Below are 20,300 nucleotides of genomic sequence, written 5' to 3'. Positions count from 1 at the left end.
TAAGTTACGTTAATTGGACTAGAACCAGAAGATGAGTCGGCCAAGCGTTATTTCAATGTAAAAGATTTAAAAGACCAAATTTTTGAAAATATGTAACAAAAAACCCCTTCTTAAAAAATATGGACTCTTTAGTGCTTGTTTTTATCAAATATTAGTCTAAAAAGAATTTTTGAAGCGAATATACTATAATTACCCTTTTAAACAAATTTTGAGATTTAAATAAATGTGTTTATTTGAGAGTATTTGAAGTAATTATATGTCTTAAAATTAATGACATGTCCATGACTATAGTCATCTCTTATATAATAATTAAAAAAAAACGATCTAAATAAAAATAAATTATTATCTTCTCTTCTCAAAAGTAGTGATTTTTTACCCACATAAATGATGAAGATGAGTATAGTTATCATCATCATCAAATTAATTTGATCTATGTATATTAGATTTATTAAAAAATATAAATAATTTTAAATAATTAAAATATTATTTTAAAACTCAACTTGAATTTTCATCGAATTGATTCAATTAAAAAAATTAGCAAATCTATTTAAATGAGTCAGATAAAATTATATTGAATTTATAAATAAATTTTAATAAATAAAAAATATTTATTTTTTTATTTTCACAAAAATCCAAATAAATTGGTCAAATTTTTTATTTTACTTGATGTATTTTTATATTAAACCATGTAAAGTTGTTAAAAGGGTATTTCAGGTATTTTCTTTTAAAAAAAGTTTCAAAAGATCTTTCATAAGTGAATATTTAATTAAGTAGAACTTAGATGGTCTGTATTTTTCTTCTACAAAACTAATTGGTACATATTCTCAATAAAGAGTCCCTCACATTGTCCATTTTTTAATATTTTTGATACTTTATTGTAGTATTTTTATGTTAGATACATAGGATAGATTACTAGTTCTATTAATTTAGGAGACTTTAGTTGTTAATTAGGAGTTTAATTATTTTAAGAGTCTTTCTAATTTATTAATTTAGAAAGTTTTATTGAAGAATAATGCTGATGTGACCTCAAGATTGGACTTCACATCACACACCCTGACATGAAAGTGTATGGGAATCATAGATTCTTTCCTCGAGATACGAGTGGAAAATATCTATGGTTCATACCCACTTTCACGTCGAGATTTGCGATATGAGGTCCAATGTAATAGGTATTTTTCAAGAAAGAAATAAAATTAATTAATTGAATTATGTAGGAAGATCCCCTTGAAGTGGATCAAACTTTTTCCTTAGGATCCAAAGATCTTATCATTTGGTATTAGACCTATGGTGATAGTCAGGGAGGTCAACGATCGTGTTGATTCCATCATTTATCAATTAAAATAGATTAGCAAGTTGGATAAGGAAATGCATGAACTTTAAGAAGCGATTCGATGACTGCAAGCATCAATAGATGGACACACTTCTTCCTCTCATTCAACTCCACCACCGCCTCAAGATCAATCCACATAGGCATTTCTAAAGGTAGCAGCCATAGGGGTCAGTTATACAAGGATGTCCTATTCAGATTGATTTTTCGAAGTTCGAGGGCGAGATCCCAGATGATGAATTTTTTAAGCTAAACAATATTAATAACTGAATGACCTCATCGACACTCACATAGTTTCATTGGCTTTAGTTCATCTCACAAATGATGCCATCTCTTGGCATCATTGGATGAATCTATCCGTGGGACTCACAAGTGGTGAGTTTGATGCTATTGTAATGCATTTTGGTTCATGTGAATATGTCGATCCATGACGGTCTCTTTATTTTTAGATAATCCCTAAAACTTTTGAACAATAGTTTGATAGGACATTTAGTAAACTTTTTTATTTTTTAATAGTCCTTATTATTGTCAAACTCACCCCTTTTTATTTATCACCACTTTTTATTTATTATCGAACTCACTGCTTTTTATTTATTGTGGAGTTCACCAATGGTAAAATCCACCCATTTTCAAGTTTTTTTCAACTAAAATACATGGAAAGATTAATTAAAAGTTTGAGATGATGACTAGAACCCTTCTTGATCAATTTTCATCCAAAAACTAAAAAAAAAAAGTGAAAAAACCCCTAATTTTTTGCATACATCTTCAAAATATTTGAAAAATCCATTGAAAATGGCGTCATCTTCCTTCTTAAATCATTTTCGACGGAATAGAATCTCCAAAACTCGAGTGAAATGCTAAAAATTCAATTTTTTTTATATGAAAACAATGAGTTCAAACCGTTGAGAAATGTGGGAGATGAGGTCCATGAACCGTAAAAAAAAAAAAAACAGAAAAGTTTATTAAATGGGCTATTAAGAGACTGCCCAAAACTTAGGGACTATTTAGAAAAAAAGCCCTCCGCCAAGATCCTTTTAAGTAACTTTCTCTAAAAATTATTAAATGTTGATAATTAATAATATAAAAAAAAAAAGTTAATTATATTCTCAGTAAATTTTCATTTACTAAAAAAACCTTGCCTAATCGTTGTTTTTTTTTTTTTTAATCTTTTGTTAACAACAGACTAAACGGGGTTAAGTGGTTAAGGCAAGTTGTGCATTGCATTGTCATTTTTTTTTTCTCCATTGCCTTTTAGTAATTTTTTTCTCTTAAGACGAGGTTTAAGGATTTGAAGATGAAGAAAAATAAATGAGTTTTGTTTAGAGATTGAAGATGAGGGCATTTAGGTAATTTAAATCTATTAGAGAAGACCATGGTCAAGGGGCATATCATGAGTTTGAAAACATAGGATGGGGTATCTCAAATATTTACTAAAAAGTAGTGAGGAAGAACAATTTACGCAGACTCGTTCTCTTATCCGTTTCATTTTTCACTTTTCCGAAGAACAATCGCGCAACGTAGGGTTTCACTATGTGCGACTGCGTTCCTTCAACTCCATTAACGTCTCACAGAATTAGAAATCATAATTTAGGGCCAACTAGATATAATTCAAATCCAAGTTTATTTAGGACCGAGTTTCTACGAAAGTTCAATCACAGAAATCTCGTAAAATCTTCAAATTTCTGTAATTCAGATAGATTTAAGAGTTGTGCAAAGGTTAGGTCTGAGAATTGCGATTCATTTGATGAATTAGGGTTTACGGATAAACTCCCAAAGGGTTTTGGGATCGAAACAAAAAGTGAAGAAGGTGGAGAAGTAGAGAATTTGAATTTGAATTCAACACTAGACAGTGGAATTGGGTTTGGTAGTGATGAAAAGGAAGAAATTCGAAGTAGCGAGGAATTGGGTTCATCAAGTTTGGATTTTCTGGAATTGAAGAGTGATCTGGAGAACGAGAAAGCTAGAAATAAGAGTTGGGGATGTCTGGAGGATGAAGAATTGGTTCAAGTTGAAGGTTCTAATGGAGTTGGATCGAAATCAGAAGAGCTTGGGAATTTCGTTGGAAACTCGGGTTTGAGAAGGGGAAGGCAAGTGATAAGGAGATCGAACATGCTTGCAAAGCAAGTGATTAGTGTGCAATCTGCACTTAGTTTGGGTTTCGTCTCGCAACTTTGGGTCGACACCAACTCGGTAAGCATTCATATTCCTCTTCGACTGAGTTGTTTTCGACTAAATTCGAGTAGTTTCTAACTTCAAAGAAATTCCAATCCCAATGATACATACTTGCTCTATGTTGGCGCATTTGTATATTGTTGGCTTCAAATAACTTTTGCATTCTCCACTTTATTTTTACTTGTTTACACTCATTTACATCAGTTACGCTCATTACTTGTATGATTTATAAAATTGCTAATTTATTTATTTATTTTAAATATTTGCTTCAGTGGGTGGTAGTAGTGGTAGAAGTAAGGCCAAGCTTGCTTTCTGGGGAAATTGAAAGGTTTCTTTTGGAGGATGTCTGTCAGGTATTCCTAATAATTCCTTCAATTTATCTTGTGTCTATTCATTTTCACCCTTAAGAGTGCAATGCATAAGAAGAAGATTTCATTTGTATGACTTTGGAAATAAAACATAAAACCCAATTGGCATCAAGTTCAAAAAAATAAAAAATAAAAAAATCCCAGGCCAACGAATGAATGGAACCAACACAGACTGGACTTGTTAAGAGTTTTATTCCCTTTGGTACCATGTTCTAGCATCTTCCTATTATATCTGTACCAGAGGGGTAACAAAACATTATTTTTGGACAACTGTTACACAATCAAGGAGGTCGTTCATAACATTCCCTTTGGAATTGACGTATCGTCATCTTTTCCTATATATACCTAGGCCCTCGGACATGGAGAGCAGTCTGTCCCTCAAGAAAACCCAGAGATGCTTTTTTCCTCATCCTGTCTCTCTTATCCTTCTTTTTGGCATCAAGGTGACCGAATAGCCATAAACTCAGTTTAGAATGAAGTTAAAGCATCTTATTTTGATTCACTGTGCGGAGAGCTAGACCTTATCCATCTACACTTCACTATTACGACTGTTCCACCTGTCTAACATTTTTGTACAGCCTGATTGGGCTCAACGAGTTTTGAACTCTTTCAGATAATCATTCAAACCATTAAACTGAGCTTTGAGGAGAGAATAGTTTACAAATTTTGGTGGTGTCAGAGAGATAAAACCAGAACTGTAAGATACTACAAGTTGACATACTGATGGAAAATCAATAGAATGAGCATTAAATGGAATTTTGGCATGAAAAATCTAATTGGAAATGGCGGCACACATTTATTTTCCCAAATATTTAATATCTGTTTATGTCTCATTAGTACTTATGTTGCATTTTGCTACCAACGGATGCCATGGCTTTTCCTTTCTATCATCTTGTGTGTTCATTAGTATCATAAACTACTTTATCAAAATTCCTATCCTTTATACTCTTGATTTACCTAGAACTTGGACATATTTGACTTTAGTATCAAGAACATTGAGTCATAAGGAACACTAAATCATCTCTTCAATGTGACACTCTGCATATCTATTGTCATTTTACTATCACTTTCATCAAACTCTACCTTTCTTCTACGCAGATTGGAGATGTTGTGCTTGTCCAAGATGAGAACGTAATGGAGAATGATATTAAAATGATTGGCTTGGATAATTTGGTATGGCATGCTTCTTCCCTGGATATTACTCAATTCTTAAGGAATGTAAGATTGGAAGAACTGCATTTTATTTGCTTAAGTATAAAATTTGTTGGAAAATTATATTGATGAGAATTAGAAAAGAAAATCCAAAATATCATACAAGAAAACATGAGCTCAAACCCTATAAAAGATCTCCTTTAGTCCTTGATTGGAGCAAACCCCCCCCCCCCCCCCCCCCCCCCGGTCTTTTGTCTTAATGGGTGAGCTGGACTTGAACCTATGACCTCAAAGTTGCTTTGCAAAGCATCAAACCAATTCTGGGGGGTGTGATTGATTGCCTTCCTTTTGGAGAATATACCTGGATCACGAGGAAGTGAGAATTGTACATATTATTTTTAAATTTTTTTGGTTAATTGTATTCTCTCTAAAATGATGTTGACATTTAAATCCCATCTATTTTGATAGAGTTGTCATCCAAAGACCTCTCTGAGTTAAATGATATGCTTTATCCACCACTTTGATTGCTAAACATAAAAGGATCTCCTCATGGTCCTCCACTTGTCCATTGGATTTTTTTTATTTTTTGATAAGTGTAATATATTGATGAAAAAAGAAGAAGACAAACAACCATTGGATTTTAATGTAGTTTTCTATTATTTTTGGAAAGAAGCTTAATGTGTGTTGTTTGTTAGGTAGGATACAAGGTTGTAACACCAAGCCGGCGCAATATTGGAAAGGTGAGTCGAAGTTTTCATGAACATGTCCACACGCATTCTGACGTACACATTATACATGCTAGTAATCTCATTTTTTTCCTTCTCTTGGTGTTTCAAGGTGCGAGGCTATACTTTTAATATTAATTCTGGGGCCCTGGAATTGCTCGAGCTTGATTCATTTGGGATATCCATTATTCCATCTAGTTTGGTAAGTGGATTAGACCTTCTATTCTCATTGGGGGAATGACAAGTAACAGAGAACCCTGGGAAACAACAAATATCAGTGGCACACTGTCATTTGTTTTAGAAAAAAAAAACAAGGAGACCAAACATTTGATTTTTATCACTGAACAATATGATATTGATGATCTGCTTGTATGCATTGATGGAAGGGTCCATGATAACATACTAAAATTATTTTATTTTACTTTAATTTTAGGTGAGCACATATGCTTTGTTTGTTGAGGATGTGATTGAAGTTGCATTTGATACTGTTGTCGTGCATGAAGTGGCAGCCTCTCGTTTACAAAGACTAACAAGGGTATGTATGTGTGTGTGTGTGTGGTTCCTTTGTTCTTTTAACCAATCCTTGGATTCAAAATACCTCCTTGATTTCCTGCAATGGTTGGAATTCTTTTTGCATGGGCTTTGTTTCATCAAAAGATAACATCTGATCCTTCCGTAACATTAGGCAATTTAAAATGTGTTTGCATGCTTCATGCCTCATCAATGTTTATATCTATTTTTTTTATCACATACTTTAATAGGGTGACAATTCTTTCTATTCTAGGAAATGTGAACCACGAATAGAACCTTTACAGATTGAGCAAATGAGCAGTGCTTCGACTCTGGGAATATATTCTAGATTTGGGATGGGAAAACCATTGCTTGGTATCTTAGTAACCGGATATGAAGATTGTGTAGAGTAGTTGGAGTAGTAGACAATTCTAATTACAAATCCTCGATCCTCCCAAATTATTATTATTATTTTTTTTTTAATGAGATGGAATCACCCACATAGGGGTGTCTGTCTTGCTCAGGGTAGGAGAAAGAAGTGTTCAGGCTTTCAAGATCATTGAGAAAACTAGCAGTAATGATACTGCTGAAAATAAAAAAAGAACAAAGAAGAACGTTCTAGTTCAGGATTCTTCTTTAGAGCAAATATATCTTCGTACTTCACCATATGAGATGTTAGAGGACCTCCATTGTGATGTAGTTTAATTTTGGTGAAGACTTTGTTGGAGGATTTTATGGGGGTTGTCTTTGAGGACTTTGTTGTTAGATGGAATTCATTGTTGTGGTAGCTGGTGGCAAGTTTTAAAATCTTGATTTGAGGCAATGTTTTGATCAAGAGAAAAACTGAGAAGGTCTTGACCAAAACATTCTGAGACAATCCAAAAATATTCCTAGACAATGTTTCATTAGTTTCGGCCGAAACATTCCAATATTGAATGAAACTTTGAACCATGGCTGGTGGAACTTGGTTTTTTGGGGTTTGGGGGCTCAGTTTTGTATTTGGGTGGTTCAAGTTCGCTCTATTATAGGTCTTCTCAACTTCCATCTAGATCTCGTATTCCCTTTTCTTGAATTAACCTTTTTTTTAATGGTATCCTATTACTCATAAAACAAGGTTTGCAGGGCTGTATGAGTAGAGATCATAGAAGAGATGGTCAATAGGGGATTCAATATCATAACATTCCCGTCTATGTATTTAGGGGGCTACCCCTTTGGATGTTTCTTATTCAAATCTTTGTGAGATCTAGTAATTGGGAGATTTTATAAGAAATTGGCATCCTAGACATCCATAATCTCTCTCAAAAAGAGGCAATGTGGTTTTGGTCAAAATAAATTATCTTTCTCATGTAGTGCTTGTTCTTATGGATGGCCCCCCATTATCATTATAAAAAGATTGGAATATAAGTAGTAATCAAGAATTTTCTATGAAATGACAGTGGATGCTCATAAGCATACCATTTAGTTGACTGGAATGTGTTGTTTCTTCAAAGAATCAAGGAGGATCGGGCATTTGGAATCTTAAATAGATAAAGTTTTGACCTTATGGCGAAATATGGATTTGGAGAGTTGAGTTGGGATTAAAACCACAAGCTTCTAGGGAAAAGTCATTCTATTGAGGTATGGTAGCATGTGTTCTGGATGGGAGAGTGAGATGCCCTCATCAATCTTATGGATGTAGTGCTCGGAGAGGTATATCCAATATTTATCTAGAATTCATGAAGGTTTCAAATTTATAGTGAGAAAAATCATAAAGTGCCATTTTGGGGGGATAAGTTGTGTGTGACTCCCTCTATAGTCAAATTTCTTGATATTCTTTTTCCAACTGCTCATGTCTAAGGTCAATGATGATATTCTCGCTTATCACCTTCTTCTATGTTATTTGGTGAGGAAGGTGTAGGAATCTGTTGAGTACTGCAATCGCCATATTGGTTTAATTCTTTAGTTGGCATTCTTGTTCTTGCTTTTCAAGAGAGGTTGATTGGAAGATTTCTACCTTGGTGATTTGTCAGGGTCAAGGTAAGATGAGAACTCTTGATTGTTGGTAATAGATTTCTTGGAATGAATGTATAAAAACTCCTTTGGGGTTTCCCACTTGCAATGTGTTTAGTTGTGGTTTGGTTTTTTTCCTCTATTTTGTTTAGTATCTCACTGAAAAAAAAGAAGAGTTGAGAATCAACTCTTATATTGTTGTTACTTTACTTCTATTAGTCTTGAAATCTAATAGATGAAGTGGGTAGGCTCACGTGTGAACGTGGGTGTCATGAGGGAAACCCAATCATTTCTTGTGGGATTTGGGTTCAACCTCCAAAAAGCTTTAACGTTTGTACGCTGATGACAAGATCCTGTGCGTTTCACACACATGCACGTCGGGCCGGACTTAGCTTTGGGTCTTAATAGCCTATGTTTTTATTTGGATTTGTTTTGAAAAAATCAAATTGTTTCTGACTTTTTTTTTCCGATGGAGACATATTTGTTTAATCGTTGGTGTCCCTTCAATTTTCTCTTTGTTCGCGTTTCTTCTGAACTAGTGTTACAAAGAGACATGAACATGGGATTGGTGACTATTTGGACAGCCACTTCTTCCCTATTTATTCCCATGTTTCATTGACCAAAGTCCCAAATTTTCTCGGCTTCTATATCCTATTCTCGATTGATCGACTTCTAATCTATTTTTATATTGTTTGGGGGAGCACTCAATTCAATAAAGTTCATTGTTACGTTCCAATACAAATACCCCTTTGGAGTGTGGGTTGTTGTATCATGGAGAGCAAACACCTACAAAATTGTGGTACCGTAGCAGGGGCAAATTTCATTTTAGGACAGTGTATTAGCCCCAACCTTATATAGATAAGTATTATTTACATTACATTCATTCCGGAATTTGAAAGTATCCTCAATTTTTCTTAGGAACCAGTATTGATTTTCTAATAATCTAAAGCGAAATTCTTTTTACTCATTTCTTGGAAATATGGAGACAATTCCTATTTCCGTGCCATAGTAAAAAACCTGACAAATTTGATGACATGAGTTTCAAAATTTGGCAACAAAAAATGTTGTTTTATCACTCAACATTGCATTTGACCCATGTTAACGAAGAACCAGTTTCTTTCGATGATAATGAGGATGATCAAACCAAGAGAGATGAGTATCGAAAGTAGTAGTATTCCAATTTCATGTGTCAGAACAACCTAAAGAGTCATCAATCCCATGTTCGTGTCCCTCTATAACACTGATTCAGAAGAAACACGAATAGAAAGAAAATTGAAGGGACATGAACAATTAAATGGATCATTTCCATCGGATGAAAAAATAATATTTGGAAATAGTTTGATTTTTCAAAACAAATCAAAATAAAAACATAAGCAATTAAGACCCAAACTCAAGCTTGGCCCGAAACGCATGTATCTGTGAAACGCGCAAGTTGTTTGTCACTAGTGTATACGCATTAAGGGTTTTCAGAGCTTGAGCCAAATCCCATGAGAAACCATATGGTTTCCCTAATGGGCCCTCATGTGTGTATGTGAGTCCACCCACTTCCTCACTTAGCTTTCAAGATGAATAGAAGAACAACAATATAAGAGTTAGTTCCCAACTCTTTTTATTTTGATGCTTGACTAAACAAAATAGCGGAAAAAAACCAAGATCATAACTAGACACATTGCAAGGGAAAAACCCCAAATGAGTATTTTATATATTAACTCCAAGAAATATATTTCTATTTATTTTTTAACACTAATATCGTCCTTAAATGGAGTCCCTTGTCTTCTTATGGACCAAGCAGTTTCTCAAGTGCAGTTTGTGTAAAGAAATCAATCCAAGAACAATATAGAAAATAAACAAAGTGCAAGCACACAAAGAATTACATGGTTCCTCAAGATTGAGGTACATCCACCAATCTACACTGATTCCACTATGAAAAGAAAATTCTGTTACAGATTACACCATTTCATTAAATAAGAAATGTATCTCCCAAGAAACGTAAATAAGGTTTTGCATTACTGGTGAAAAATTGTAGATTGAATTACAATAACTCATTTCTTGGGCTTAGACCCATAGCTCAGTTGGTTTGACTTATTGCAAAATTACTGAGTTCAAGTCCAGCTTACCCATAAAATGAAATAAAAAACATTAACTCCTTTCAGACCAGTACCATCAGGCTCCACAAACCGTAACTAGGTTAGCATGACTTATTTTTGTAAGTTTTTTGTTTTTCAATTTTCTCGTGGATGTCCTTTCAACCTCTTATGCTTTCTTTCAGGGCTGTCAATGGATCAGATCACTCCCGAAATCTGATCTGATAACTTCGGGTATGGATAGATGTTTTGGTTTCCAATAAGGTTTCGATCCGATATCTTATTGGATCGGATCTGGATCAACCATGTCTCGATTCGATAAGGACCCCCTGATTATTGATGGATCAGATCTGGATCTTAATATTGAGTTCCGATAAAACCCAATCCAATAAAGGTCCGATCCGATTCTCTTATTAGATAGGTACCAAATCAACCCTGATCCATTGACAGCCCTATTTACTGCCCTTCTTTATATCTTATTTTTTATATTTCTAATAAAATTTATAGTTATAAAAATATTATGTAAAATTTGCTAGAAAATGTGTTTTATTAGAGACAATGTCTAGTAACCCTCTTCTGCATTAATATCTACCTCATGTTTTAATTATTTTAGGGAATCTGGGAAAGTCGGAGCTTGGAAACCCCCAAAGACGAGCTTGAAGAATATTCTGACTTTGCAACACAACCTGTTCGATCTGATTACAGACGAAGCAGCCGTAAGCAAAAATTTCCATCGAAAACAAGAGAAATCGAGGATGAATGGGACTTCCCTATGGATTATCTATGATGTGTTCTATGTTCTCATGGTTCATTGAGTTAATCTGAGTTACCGTTATCATTGTATGTAAATATATGTTAATAGTGACATCTTTTTGTCTTGAAATATTGAATATTAAGGAAAAAATAATAAGAAATATTTGTTTCTTATGCTTTGCAGGAATCGTCTGTAATTTTATTACTCTTGAAATGATTGTATTCTAGTATTTGTCTGCCTCTACGGTCATTAGGCTTACATCATTGATCCTAGTTCAAGGTAAAGCACTATAGTCTTGAGGAACTTGTACTCTTTTAGTATCTGCTAAATTACCTATTAGTTTTATCTTTTTAATCTAAATTATTTATTTTAATCTATATTAGAGATGATCTATTAAATCGGCGTTGTTAAATTTAGGTGGTTTATCATTTTTAGTTGTATGGGCCTCCTATTTTGAGTGTTTTTATTACTATATTTAATGCTTCTTTTGGGGACAGTACAATTGGTTCAATGTTCCAACGATGAGGGTACCTCATATGTGCAGCCAGCCTATGTATCATTAAAAGTAGGGTTGTCAAAGGCCTGTCTGTAATGGGTCGGAAGTGACCCATGGCTCTCTATTAACAGTTAACCCTGACCTGAAAAAAAAGCCCAATCTTAAGTGGGTTGGGCTTGGTGTGCCTGATGACCTGTGCCAGCCCAGCGGCCCGTTGTATCCTTCATGAGGAATTAGGCACCATGGTAATGGTTAGCTCATTGTGGTGATTTGGCCCATATTTTATGTAGTTTTACATTTTGCAGCATTTTTAGTTAATTAGGGGCTTCCAAGCCAAGTGAGTTTGCCTACGTGAATCGGTTCCCTTATTGACTCGTCCACAACCGAGTTGCCTTAGCCAACTAGCTCTTGTATTTCTTTTGCATGTATAAATAATATTGAGGTCTTAAATATTAGTGATTGATATAAAATGGACTTTGTGATTTAACATATATTCCTCAGTACGTTTTTCGGCCTGAAATTAATGTTGCGTTTAGCACCGTAAATTTGTTCGACTGAAGTAACAATAAAATTACTAATTTTTTAATGATGAAACTAACTAGGTCAAGTCGAATTGGATCGGTTGAGTCAAATTGGAGATGATGGGTGCTGATCCTTGTTAATCCACAACGACCTAATTGAATCATCCCAAAGATTTTGGTTTGTTAATAGGTCATGTTCTTTTATTTATTTTCATTCAGAAGTACGTTTGTATTACTTAAATCATCTTCATAGCCATTTTTAACTATCTTAATCCACGTTCTTTTGATTTTTCTTTCTTGCTCGAATTATTATTCATTGTGTCTATAATGAGACTAAAACTTTTTAAAAATATATGATAAATACATAAAAATAAATAAAAATTTATTTTATAAGAAACATCACCCATTGGAAACCTCTAAGTCACATTTGCATAGAATTTAAGGCCTTAACAATCAAACCAAAGAGAACGAAGGGTGTGGAAAAAAAGGGGCTGTGATCACTCTCCAAAACGAACACATCAGATGGTGGCCACCTCTTTATCATCGCATCTTGCTGTTCAGGCTTTATAACATTATCATGAGTCGTCTTGATATAAACACGTGTCACCTGATCAATCTCTTCTTGTCCTTCCGTAAACCTAGCACTTCGTAACGCTAGAAGCGGTCCTGGCTTCACCAGCATTGAAGCTAGTGTTGAGTCCTGAGCCACAAATCAAATAAATATGAGGAGGAAATATTAATTTAGGTATTATAATAATAGAAACAAATCAATGGGATATAGACTCACTCAATCACAAATGACGAGTCCCACATATTATTAGATCAGATGATTCCTATCATCTGATTAAGATCTCCAGGATTGAACCCATCACATTATAAGATGTTGATTGTACCTATTAAGAGCTGGACTATGATTTACATTGGCCCAGTCCAAAACCCCTTAATGGGCCTTGTTGTCCAATCTCTAATTTGATTCATATGGGCCCGAGTAGGGTTCAAACTTTAATAACATTAGTTATAAAAAAAATTTACTCTTATTTGTGGGACCATGTGGATATATTTTGGACAATCCAAGATAACAGTAAAGCAAACAAATCTAAATTTTTGACATAAAAATTGTTCTCAATCCGGACAAGGGACCATTTGACATTATATATATAAGGGCATGTCATCAAACCATGATGGCCCAATCCGGATTTTATGGTCTGAGAATCAAGATCCAAGTCTTAGTCATTGTTTTTTGAGTTTGTCCATTTGAACCAACTCTTCTAGCTAGCCAGCTAGGTGGGACCAAGAGATATAGGTATATACGATCAAAGGTCTTCGGTCAAACGATCAAGAGAGACAAGTTGTCGAATAATAAGATCAAATATATTGATTTATATGCTGTTAATCATCAACAACTAAATTTTACCTCCAGAGGACTCATTTGGTAACCGATTTTTCGCTGAAATTCCTTCTTGATGACGGCACTGGTTGGAGGTTGATCTGGTCCAAGTCCGAACCCTAAATCATAGACGTCACCAAACATTGATAAATCTGGAACCCCCTGTTTAGTAGCAAAAATGAAAAAAAAAAAAAAAAGTATTATATTTTGACAATTAAATCGATAATCATAATTAGAGTTCTGGTAGTATTTCTATGGGCTGACTTATGGACCAGGTCAATCAGAAGATTCCATCCATACAGAACACATCCAGAATGAGGTTTATTGCTTAAGTGGCATGATTTGATATATTTTGAAAATATTACCCTGTCAATTGGAATTTTTATTTTTCCAATAAAACAATCAAAATTTTAATGAATTAAATATTTTTTTATCTACTTAAAAACTAAAATTTTGTGATTGAGCATCTACTAAATGAGTTGACTTGACTGAGATGAGATAGACTAATGATTTTCTGACTCATAATTTTCACATGATCAATACTAGGCTGACATGGTAAGAACACGGGACCATAGATTCTTTGCATGGTGTATCCCAAAGAAAAAGATCTATAATTCCGTGTCACATCAGTCAAGTATTGATGAGCAAAAATTTTCGAGTCAAAAATCATGTCTCGATGAGATATTCAAGTGTGTAAACTTAGCGTGTTGAGAGGTTAGATGATATCATGGTTTTAAATCTCATTCAAATGAGACGACTTGTCCGATTAGTCTCGATATCATCCACAGACATATTGATAAATCATCTCAAACTTGAGGTGTTTCTCAAATAAGAAAGAGGGTGTTCATTGTTGAATGAGACAACTCAAATGACTCAATAATCTCATCCATAAACGAGTTTTAAAACCATGGACGAGATACTCCATTTTAAAATCATACTTGAACAGATATATTGTACCAATTAAAACATTACCTGTAACACACCAAATAAAGATATAGACCCACCCAAAAATATAGATATGAGGAAAGAGAAAAAAAAAAAAAAAAAGAACATGTAGAAGGTGGTAGTTGCAACAATAATCCAACCAATATTCAACCTTCAATTATTTTTCCTCCACCACTCTTCTTCATGTTTGTGGAGCTTTTATATAATGATTATTTGCACCCCAAACGTTTAAACTTTTACTATGTGGTGTCTCAGAGAAAATTGGTGTGGCAATATAAGCTGTTATTGTTGAATTGTTTTTTTTTTTTTAAACTAATTAATTGCTCATTGGATTGGAACAAGGTTGACCCATTCCAATTTGTTACCCTTCACATCCATATAATTAGTTTTACTTATTTAAAATTTTAATATTATATTATTTTTAATAAAATAAGTATAGATCTAATAGATAATTTATCAGAACAGTAACAAATTTAGAATGAAACCAACTCGAACTCGATCCATAGACAGACCTACTAAAAGCAACTGAGCCATTAATGGACGGACAGTGCACTCTGTACTTGTCGACAACCTACTTTATCCTACTAAAATGCGCCGTAAGTGTACACGACTTGAACATACACGCGTAACAGCTGCATGGTTTCTAGTCGTTTATTTCTTAACATCTTGCACAAATTGTTGGTGATAACGTCACAGCCAAAAAGCTAAAAACCAGACAGAAAACGCCAAAAATGATTAAAATGCTCAACCCAATAATATGTAATATATTAAAATAATTGCACGAACTCTGTCTAAATGGTATCCAGTTACTTAGTGGGACCATCAAATGCCAATCCATCCATCCATCAATCAATCAAGACCGTCCGTTCAATCTTTGAACTTACTCTACTAAGTTTCAAAGTTGATCGTATGGTTTGAACTTCGGGGGTCGTACGCTTACTGCCTGACTGCGCACATCAGCTTATCGTAGCAAAATTAAACAAAACTTAACTCGACTTGGATGCTCACCGAGTCGAATTCAAATATTCGTGAATCGACTAAGACGAAGTGTGTTAAATATTCAAAAATTTACCTTAAATAAGAATTATACCTATATTTTAATGATTTTTCCATGAAATTAGGTCGAGTTTCTAACCGCATAAGATGCATTCGGAGTTGATTCAAAGGAGTTTCCGAGTTGATTTGGTGAACTTGAATTGATTCTCGAATTTGGAACCGAATCAAGCTGAGTCATTGTCCGAGTTTTTAATCAAATTGAACAAGTTTTAAAACATTAAGTTGAGAAATTTACGTCTTTGAGATCTTGATCAGTCAAGTACCCTAATCGCAACATCGTCGCTGCAACGTAAATTGCCAGATGGATTTTCTTCCCAAATTCATGAATCGCATGTGTCACACTTGTTCCTCCCGCACTGTGTCCCACCAAAATTACCTGAAAATTTGCAAATATTTGAAAAAATAAAATATAGAGAAAGAGAGTTCACCTTCGAGCTTGAAGAAAGCTGTTCCCTAGTAAAAAATAACTGAGAGAGAGAAAGAGAGAGAGAGAGAACCTTCTCGTTCTCGGGTAAGGAGGACAAGAAATCGATTAGTGGTTTGTCGTAGTCTTCGAAGGTGAGAATCGAGTCAGGATCGGATCGATCGATTCCAGCGCTCTTAAGGTCAGGACATGAGACCTTATAACCAGAACTCTCCATAAGAGATCGAATTTTGTACCAACACCACCCTCCTCCACCAATTCCATGCACGAGAACAAAGTGTAGTCTAGAGGGTATTTTGGTAATTTTAGGGTCTTCTGCTACCCTCGCTTCTTCACACGGTGGTGACATCTCTCACTTTCTTTCTTTCCCAGGCTGAAGAGTGCGTTTCTTCGAGTTTCTATCTGCTTATATATAGTTGAGAATTTTAATTATTTAATATTAAAATAATTATTAAGAGTATCTTCTAATTTTTCAAAAAAAAACAACTTTAGAGATGAGATTTGTCATTAGTTACATTAACAAGAAAAGCAATGTGTTTTTTAATTGGGATAATTATTAATTTATTAATGGTGTTGGTCGGATTTTTTATTTTTGTGCCTGGAAGGACGTGTTTGGTCGGACGCAGGCCCACTTCTATTAGAATTTCATGAATGTTAAAGATAATTTGCTATTTTCTTAAGGGGGCACTTAATGGGACAACAATTGTGACAATATCTATGACAACGTGAAGGAGTTGCAAAAAATTACGAGGGAGGAACTCTCGGGGATACCGAGTTGGGAATCGTCACCTAGTTTAGGTCTATGAACAAAAATTGACACCAGATTATATTCGAGTCGGTTTGTGTTTGAGATCCATAGTACGTGGGTCAGATTACAAAATTCGAAAGGTATTAGACACTAATTCTGCCTGACTCGAGAGTCAGTCTCTACTATGATCCATTGACTAGAGTTAGGCTTACTTAAGAAGACTAGGGTGAAAATGATTGACAATCTTTTAAATTTTAAAAGAAACCTTAAAAAATAAAATTTAGTTTTCCAAACAACATCTAGCCATGCATTGGATTGCAAAGTGAATCTGAAAGGTGTGAGTGTAGAATTTTTTTTCCTTAAATCACGTAGATCGCTAGATTATCTTCAATTGGACTATTTACATGCACAAATCTAAATTCAAATGAGTCTGATATCGATAAGATACAAAAATCGAGAAAATCATATAAAATGATCAATTCCACATGATCTATCGATTTCGATCCGACTAAATACAATCTAACTTGACAGATATATCCTACTAAATAATAAGTTAATATTGTAAAAATTATCTTTAGATCTGACTTATGATGCATTGGATATAAACTGCTTATAGATTTTGAGAAAATATTGAAAATAGACTCGATCTTGATTTTCACTAATCTAACCTCCCAGGAAGGAAAATCAGAAAACACATAGAAGTATGAATCAAAATTAGTTAACATTCATAAAATTTTAAAAAAAGAGTTGGCTTCAATACGATTGAAATTGAACTCGAAATCAACAAAAAATGTGAATCACACATTTCATCGATTTTCGTATTTACTTGATTTCGAAGTCGATTTCTATCGGATTGGAATAATTTTTTTAATGTATTCTTATCACTTGCAAAAATCTAACAAAAAAAAGAATAGATTGGATTGGACTGAAATCAAGTCGAAAATTGATTAAAAACGAGAATTGTACATTCCATCGAGCTTCATGTATTTTTTTATTTTGGTGTAAATTTTTGTGGAGGGTATTTTTTGAAAAAAATAACACATGGAAATCTCAAGAAAACTTAGCCGAACGTGCAAATTATGAGACAACCTAGTTGAGTGTTCGAAACAACAGAAGGAAGAAGATATTGGTCTTCAACCCAACTCCGTGGGTATGTAATTGAACTTCAAGAGTAATAAATCCCTTAAAATAAGGAGTATAACTGTATTCACGAAAATCAAGGTAAATCCCTAAAATGATGTAATCATTCAAACGTAAATCAAGCAGAAAATCTAGGAAGATCTAAGGGAGAAATCTTTATAAATATGTAAGTGCAAAGCACTGAAAGGTATGCAATTTTCTCTGAAAATACCATACACTATTTCTTATACCAAAAATCCTGACTTGGACGTCAGAGTGGTGGTGTTGCAGACACACCTAGGAGTACAAGAAATGTAGAATTCCTTTATCAATAAGAATCATAAGGTAGTGCAACTTTTGACATCTACAATTTTTATTGGATCAAGACAATTTTTTTTTATTTTTTGTGAGTTTGTATTATTCCGAAGAATGTGACATTACCAACGGATTCAAAAATTGATTTAAAATTGGTGTGAAAAAGAGAAAATTTTGAATATGACATAGATAATGATGTCATGATGACATCGTCACTATTTTCATCAAGTTTTTACTCAAAGGAGCTCCGTTTCTCTTCAAAGACGCATAGCATCATTTTATCTCTCTTTAAAAAAGAAAAAATTGAGCATTAAATCCAAAAGCAAGTTATAATATACGATTATCTTTTTGATCAATAATTAGAGTAGAAAATAATAGAACTCGGGAAATAGATAAAAAAAAGAAAAAAAATTTGAATGCCTCACAACCTGACATTAATGAATAAAAAAAAACTTGAGGAATTAAAACATAATAATAAGATTTAAAAAAAAATACTTCTCACCTTCCCAACTGTTACAAGAACTCAATTTGATAGAGAACAAATGAACCAACAAATAAATTCACCTTTGAGATATTCAATCACTTAAGAATCATAGAATTCACCATCCAAACAATCTGATTTTCGAGAGAAATTTTCATATCTTCGTGAGAGAGACAAATCAAGAGGGTAAGAGAGTCAGTGAGAGTTAGTTCTCCAAAAATTCTTTTTCCTTCTCGTCTTTTCTCTTCTTAGTCCATCCAATTTATAAGCATTCAACTCATAAATTTGTTGAGTAGGAATAGGAGGTCATGGGTAGTGTTGGTTGGGGGCATGAGGGAAAATAATGGTGGGTTTCAATCAAGTGAGTTGTCATGAGAGAATTTGTTAGATTTTGTAGTCTTGATTGAGTTACACGTGTGGAGGAGTTGAAAGAGTCTTGGTCAATTGAATGAACTGGGAAGAGACGTGTGAGATATGGAGGGTAGGTGTACTTGGATGTTGGAAGTTTTAGGAAATTGAGATGGAGAGTGTTTAATTTTGGGGCCATGTGTAAGAAACTATTGATTAGGGAGTTGGTGCAATGTGTTGAGTCAACTAGAGTCATGTTTGTTAATGAATTGAGTTAGGTTTAGGGGTGAAACTTGATCCAATTCAAAACGAAAACCAAACCAAATTGAATGCTTTGGTTTGGTTTACAAGAACTTCCGTTCTGTTCCGAGTTAACAAAGTAGGTAACCGACCAATTTGGTTCAGTTCTTGATTCATGTCTTGTATAGAACTAAACCAAACCGAGAACTGAATCCTTATATTAATACAATTATAAATAAATATTATTAATCTTTTTAATAAACTATACGCATGTTTTATGGATAAATTGATTGTTATTCTTATGGATAGATTAATGACATTTTTTTTGGATGAATGAATTAATGACTTTCTTTAATTGATGGAAAAACTATTGACTTTTTTTTTTTTTTTTGAATGAATGAATGAATACATTAGTAATATTTTTATTATTGATGGATAGATTAATAACACATTATATGAGATTTCGTAAACATATTTAGTAATTTTTATTAAAAATGTGTTGATTCAATTAGGTTTTCAAGATATAGGCAACCCATAGAATCGAACCGTACTAATTTTAGCTTGATTCGGGTTAGTTTGATTCTATGGCAATTTCATTCTGTTCCGATTCTCATTTAATAGAATTGACCTAAGTCGATCTGGTTTCAATTTTGCCTAAAGCTGAACCAAGTTGCACCCCTAATTGGGTTAAGTTGAACTAGTGAGTTGGTATAAGATTCAAATGGGGTTTCGAATTGATTTTTGGATTTAATTTGGGGCATGTTTTTGTCATTTCACATAATTTGAAGGTGTCTGGAAAAATAATTGTATTTTGAATTTAGGTACATGCATTTTTCGATGTTTTGAATTCATTTTCAAACTTATTTTTAGCGAAAATCCATTGTTTAGGGTCAAGTCGTAATATGTCGAGGGGTATTTTTTTAACTTCATGAATTTTGATGTTTTTCATAAACTTCTCTGATTTTGGCGTTTTTAGTCTCATCAAACTCAAAATCTCATTTTGAGAGAAAATGTAATGTTTTCAAGGTGTTTTAGATTTTTTTTTACCTCATTTTGGGAGTGGAATGGAGATGTGACTGCCTATAGGAGATAGCGTAGAGGAAGAAGGGGACGGGAAAGAAGACAGGGCGGGAGACCGG

The 20,300-nt window shown here is 33.8% G+C and overlaps 2 protein-coding genes across 3 annotated transcripts; one reads left to right on the top strand and one right to left on the bottom strand.

Annotated features, from left to right (window-relative positions):
* The first annotated feature begins 2,798 nt into the window (after window positions 1-2,798).
* Window positions 2,799-11,263, top strand: LOC147397053 (uncharacterized). The gene is made up of 7 exons (XM_086452461.1): window positions 2,799-3,517; window positions 3,772-3,852; window positions 4,966-5,040; window positions 5,715-5,759; window positions 5,857-5,946; window positions 6,178-6,279; window positions 10,941-11,263. The coding sequence occupies exons 1-7, from the start codon at window positions 2,858-2,860 to the stop codon at window positions 11,112-11,114; spliced, it is 1,227 nt and encodes a 408-aa protein (XP_086308587.1). The 5' UTR covers window positions 2,799-2,857; the 3' UTR covers window positions 11,115-11,263.
* A 1,206-nt stretch (window positions 11,264-12,469) lies between these two features.
* Window positions 12,470-18,816, bottom strand: MES17 (methyl esterase 17). 2 transcript variants are annotated; one of them, XM_086452462.1, is made up of 5 exons: window positions 18,595-18,816; window positions 15,984-16,312; window positions 15,722-15,862; window positions 13,513-13,647; window positions 12,470-12,798 (listed from the first exon to the last, which is right to left on the bottom strand). In XM_086452462.1, the coding sequence occupies exons 2-5, from the start codon at window positions 16,257-16,259 to the stop codon at window positions 12,520-12,522; spliced, it is 831 nt and encodes a 276-aa protein (XP_086308588.1). In that variant the 5' UTR covers window positions 16,260-16,312; window positions 18,595-18,816; the 3' UTR covers window positions 12,470-12,519. The 2 variants fall into 2 exon arrangements, with proteins under 2 accessions (XP_086308588.1, XP_086308589.1); XM_086452463.1 differs by having other exon boundaries at window positions 18,657-18,815.
* Between the last annotated feature and the right edge of the window lie 1,484 nt (window positions 18,817-20,300).

This window comes from Akebia trifoliata, chromosome 8 (assembly GCF_017979445.1).
Source record: "Akebia trifoliata isolate Shusen 1 chromosome 8, ASM1797944v1, whole genome shotgun sequence".
In the NCBI taxonomy this organism is placed as follows: domain Eukaryota; kingdom Viridiplantae; phylum Streptophyta; class Magnoliopsida; order Ranunculales; family Lardizabalaceae; genus Akebia; species Akebia trifoliata.
The sequence above is the reverse complement of the archived record's forward strand: the minus strand, read 5'-3'. Positions and strand labels throughout refer to the sequence as shown.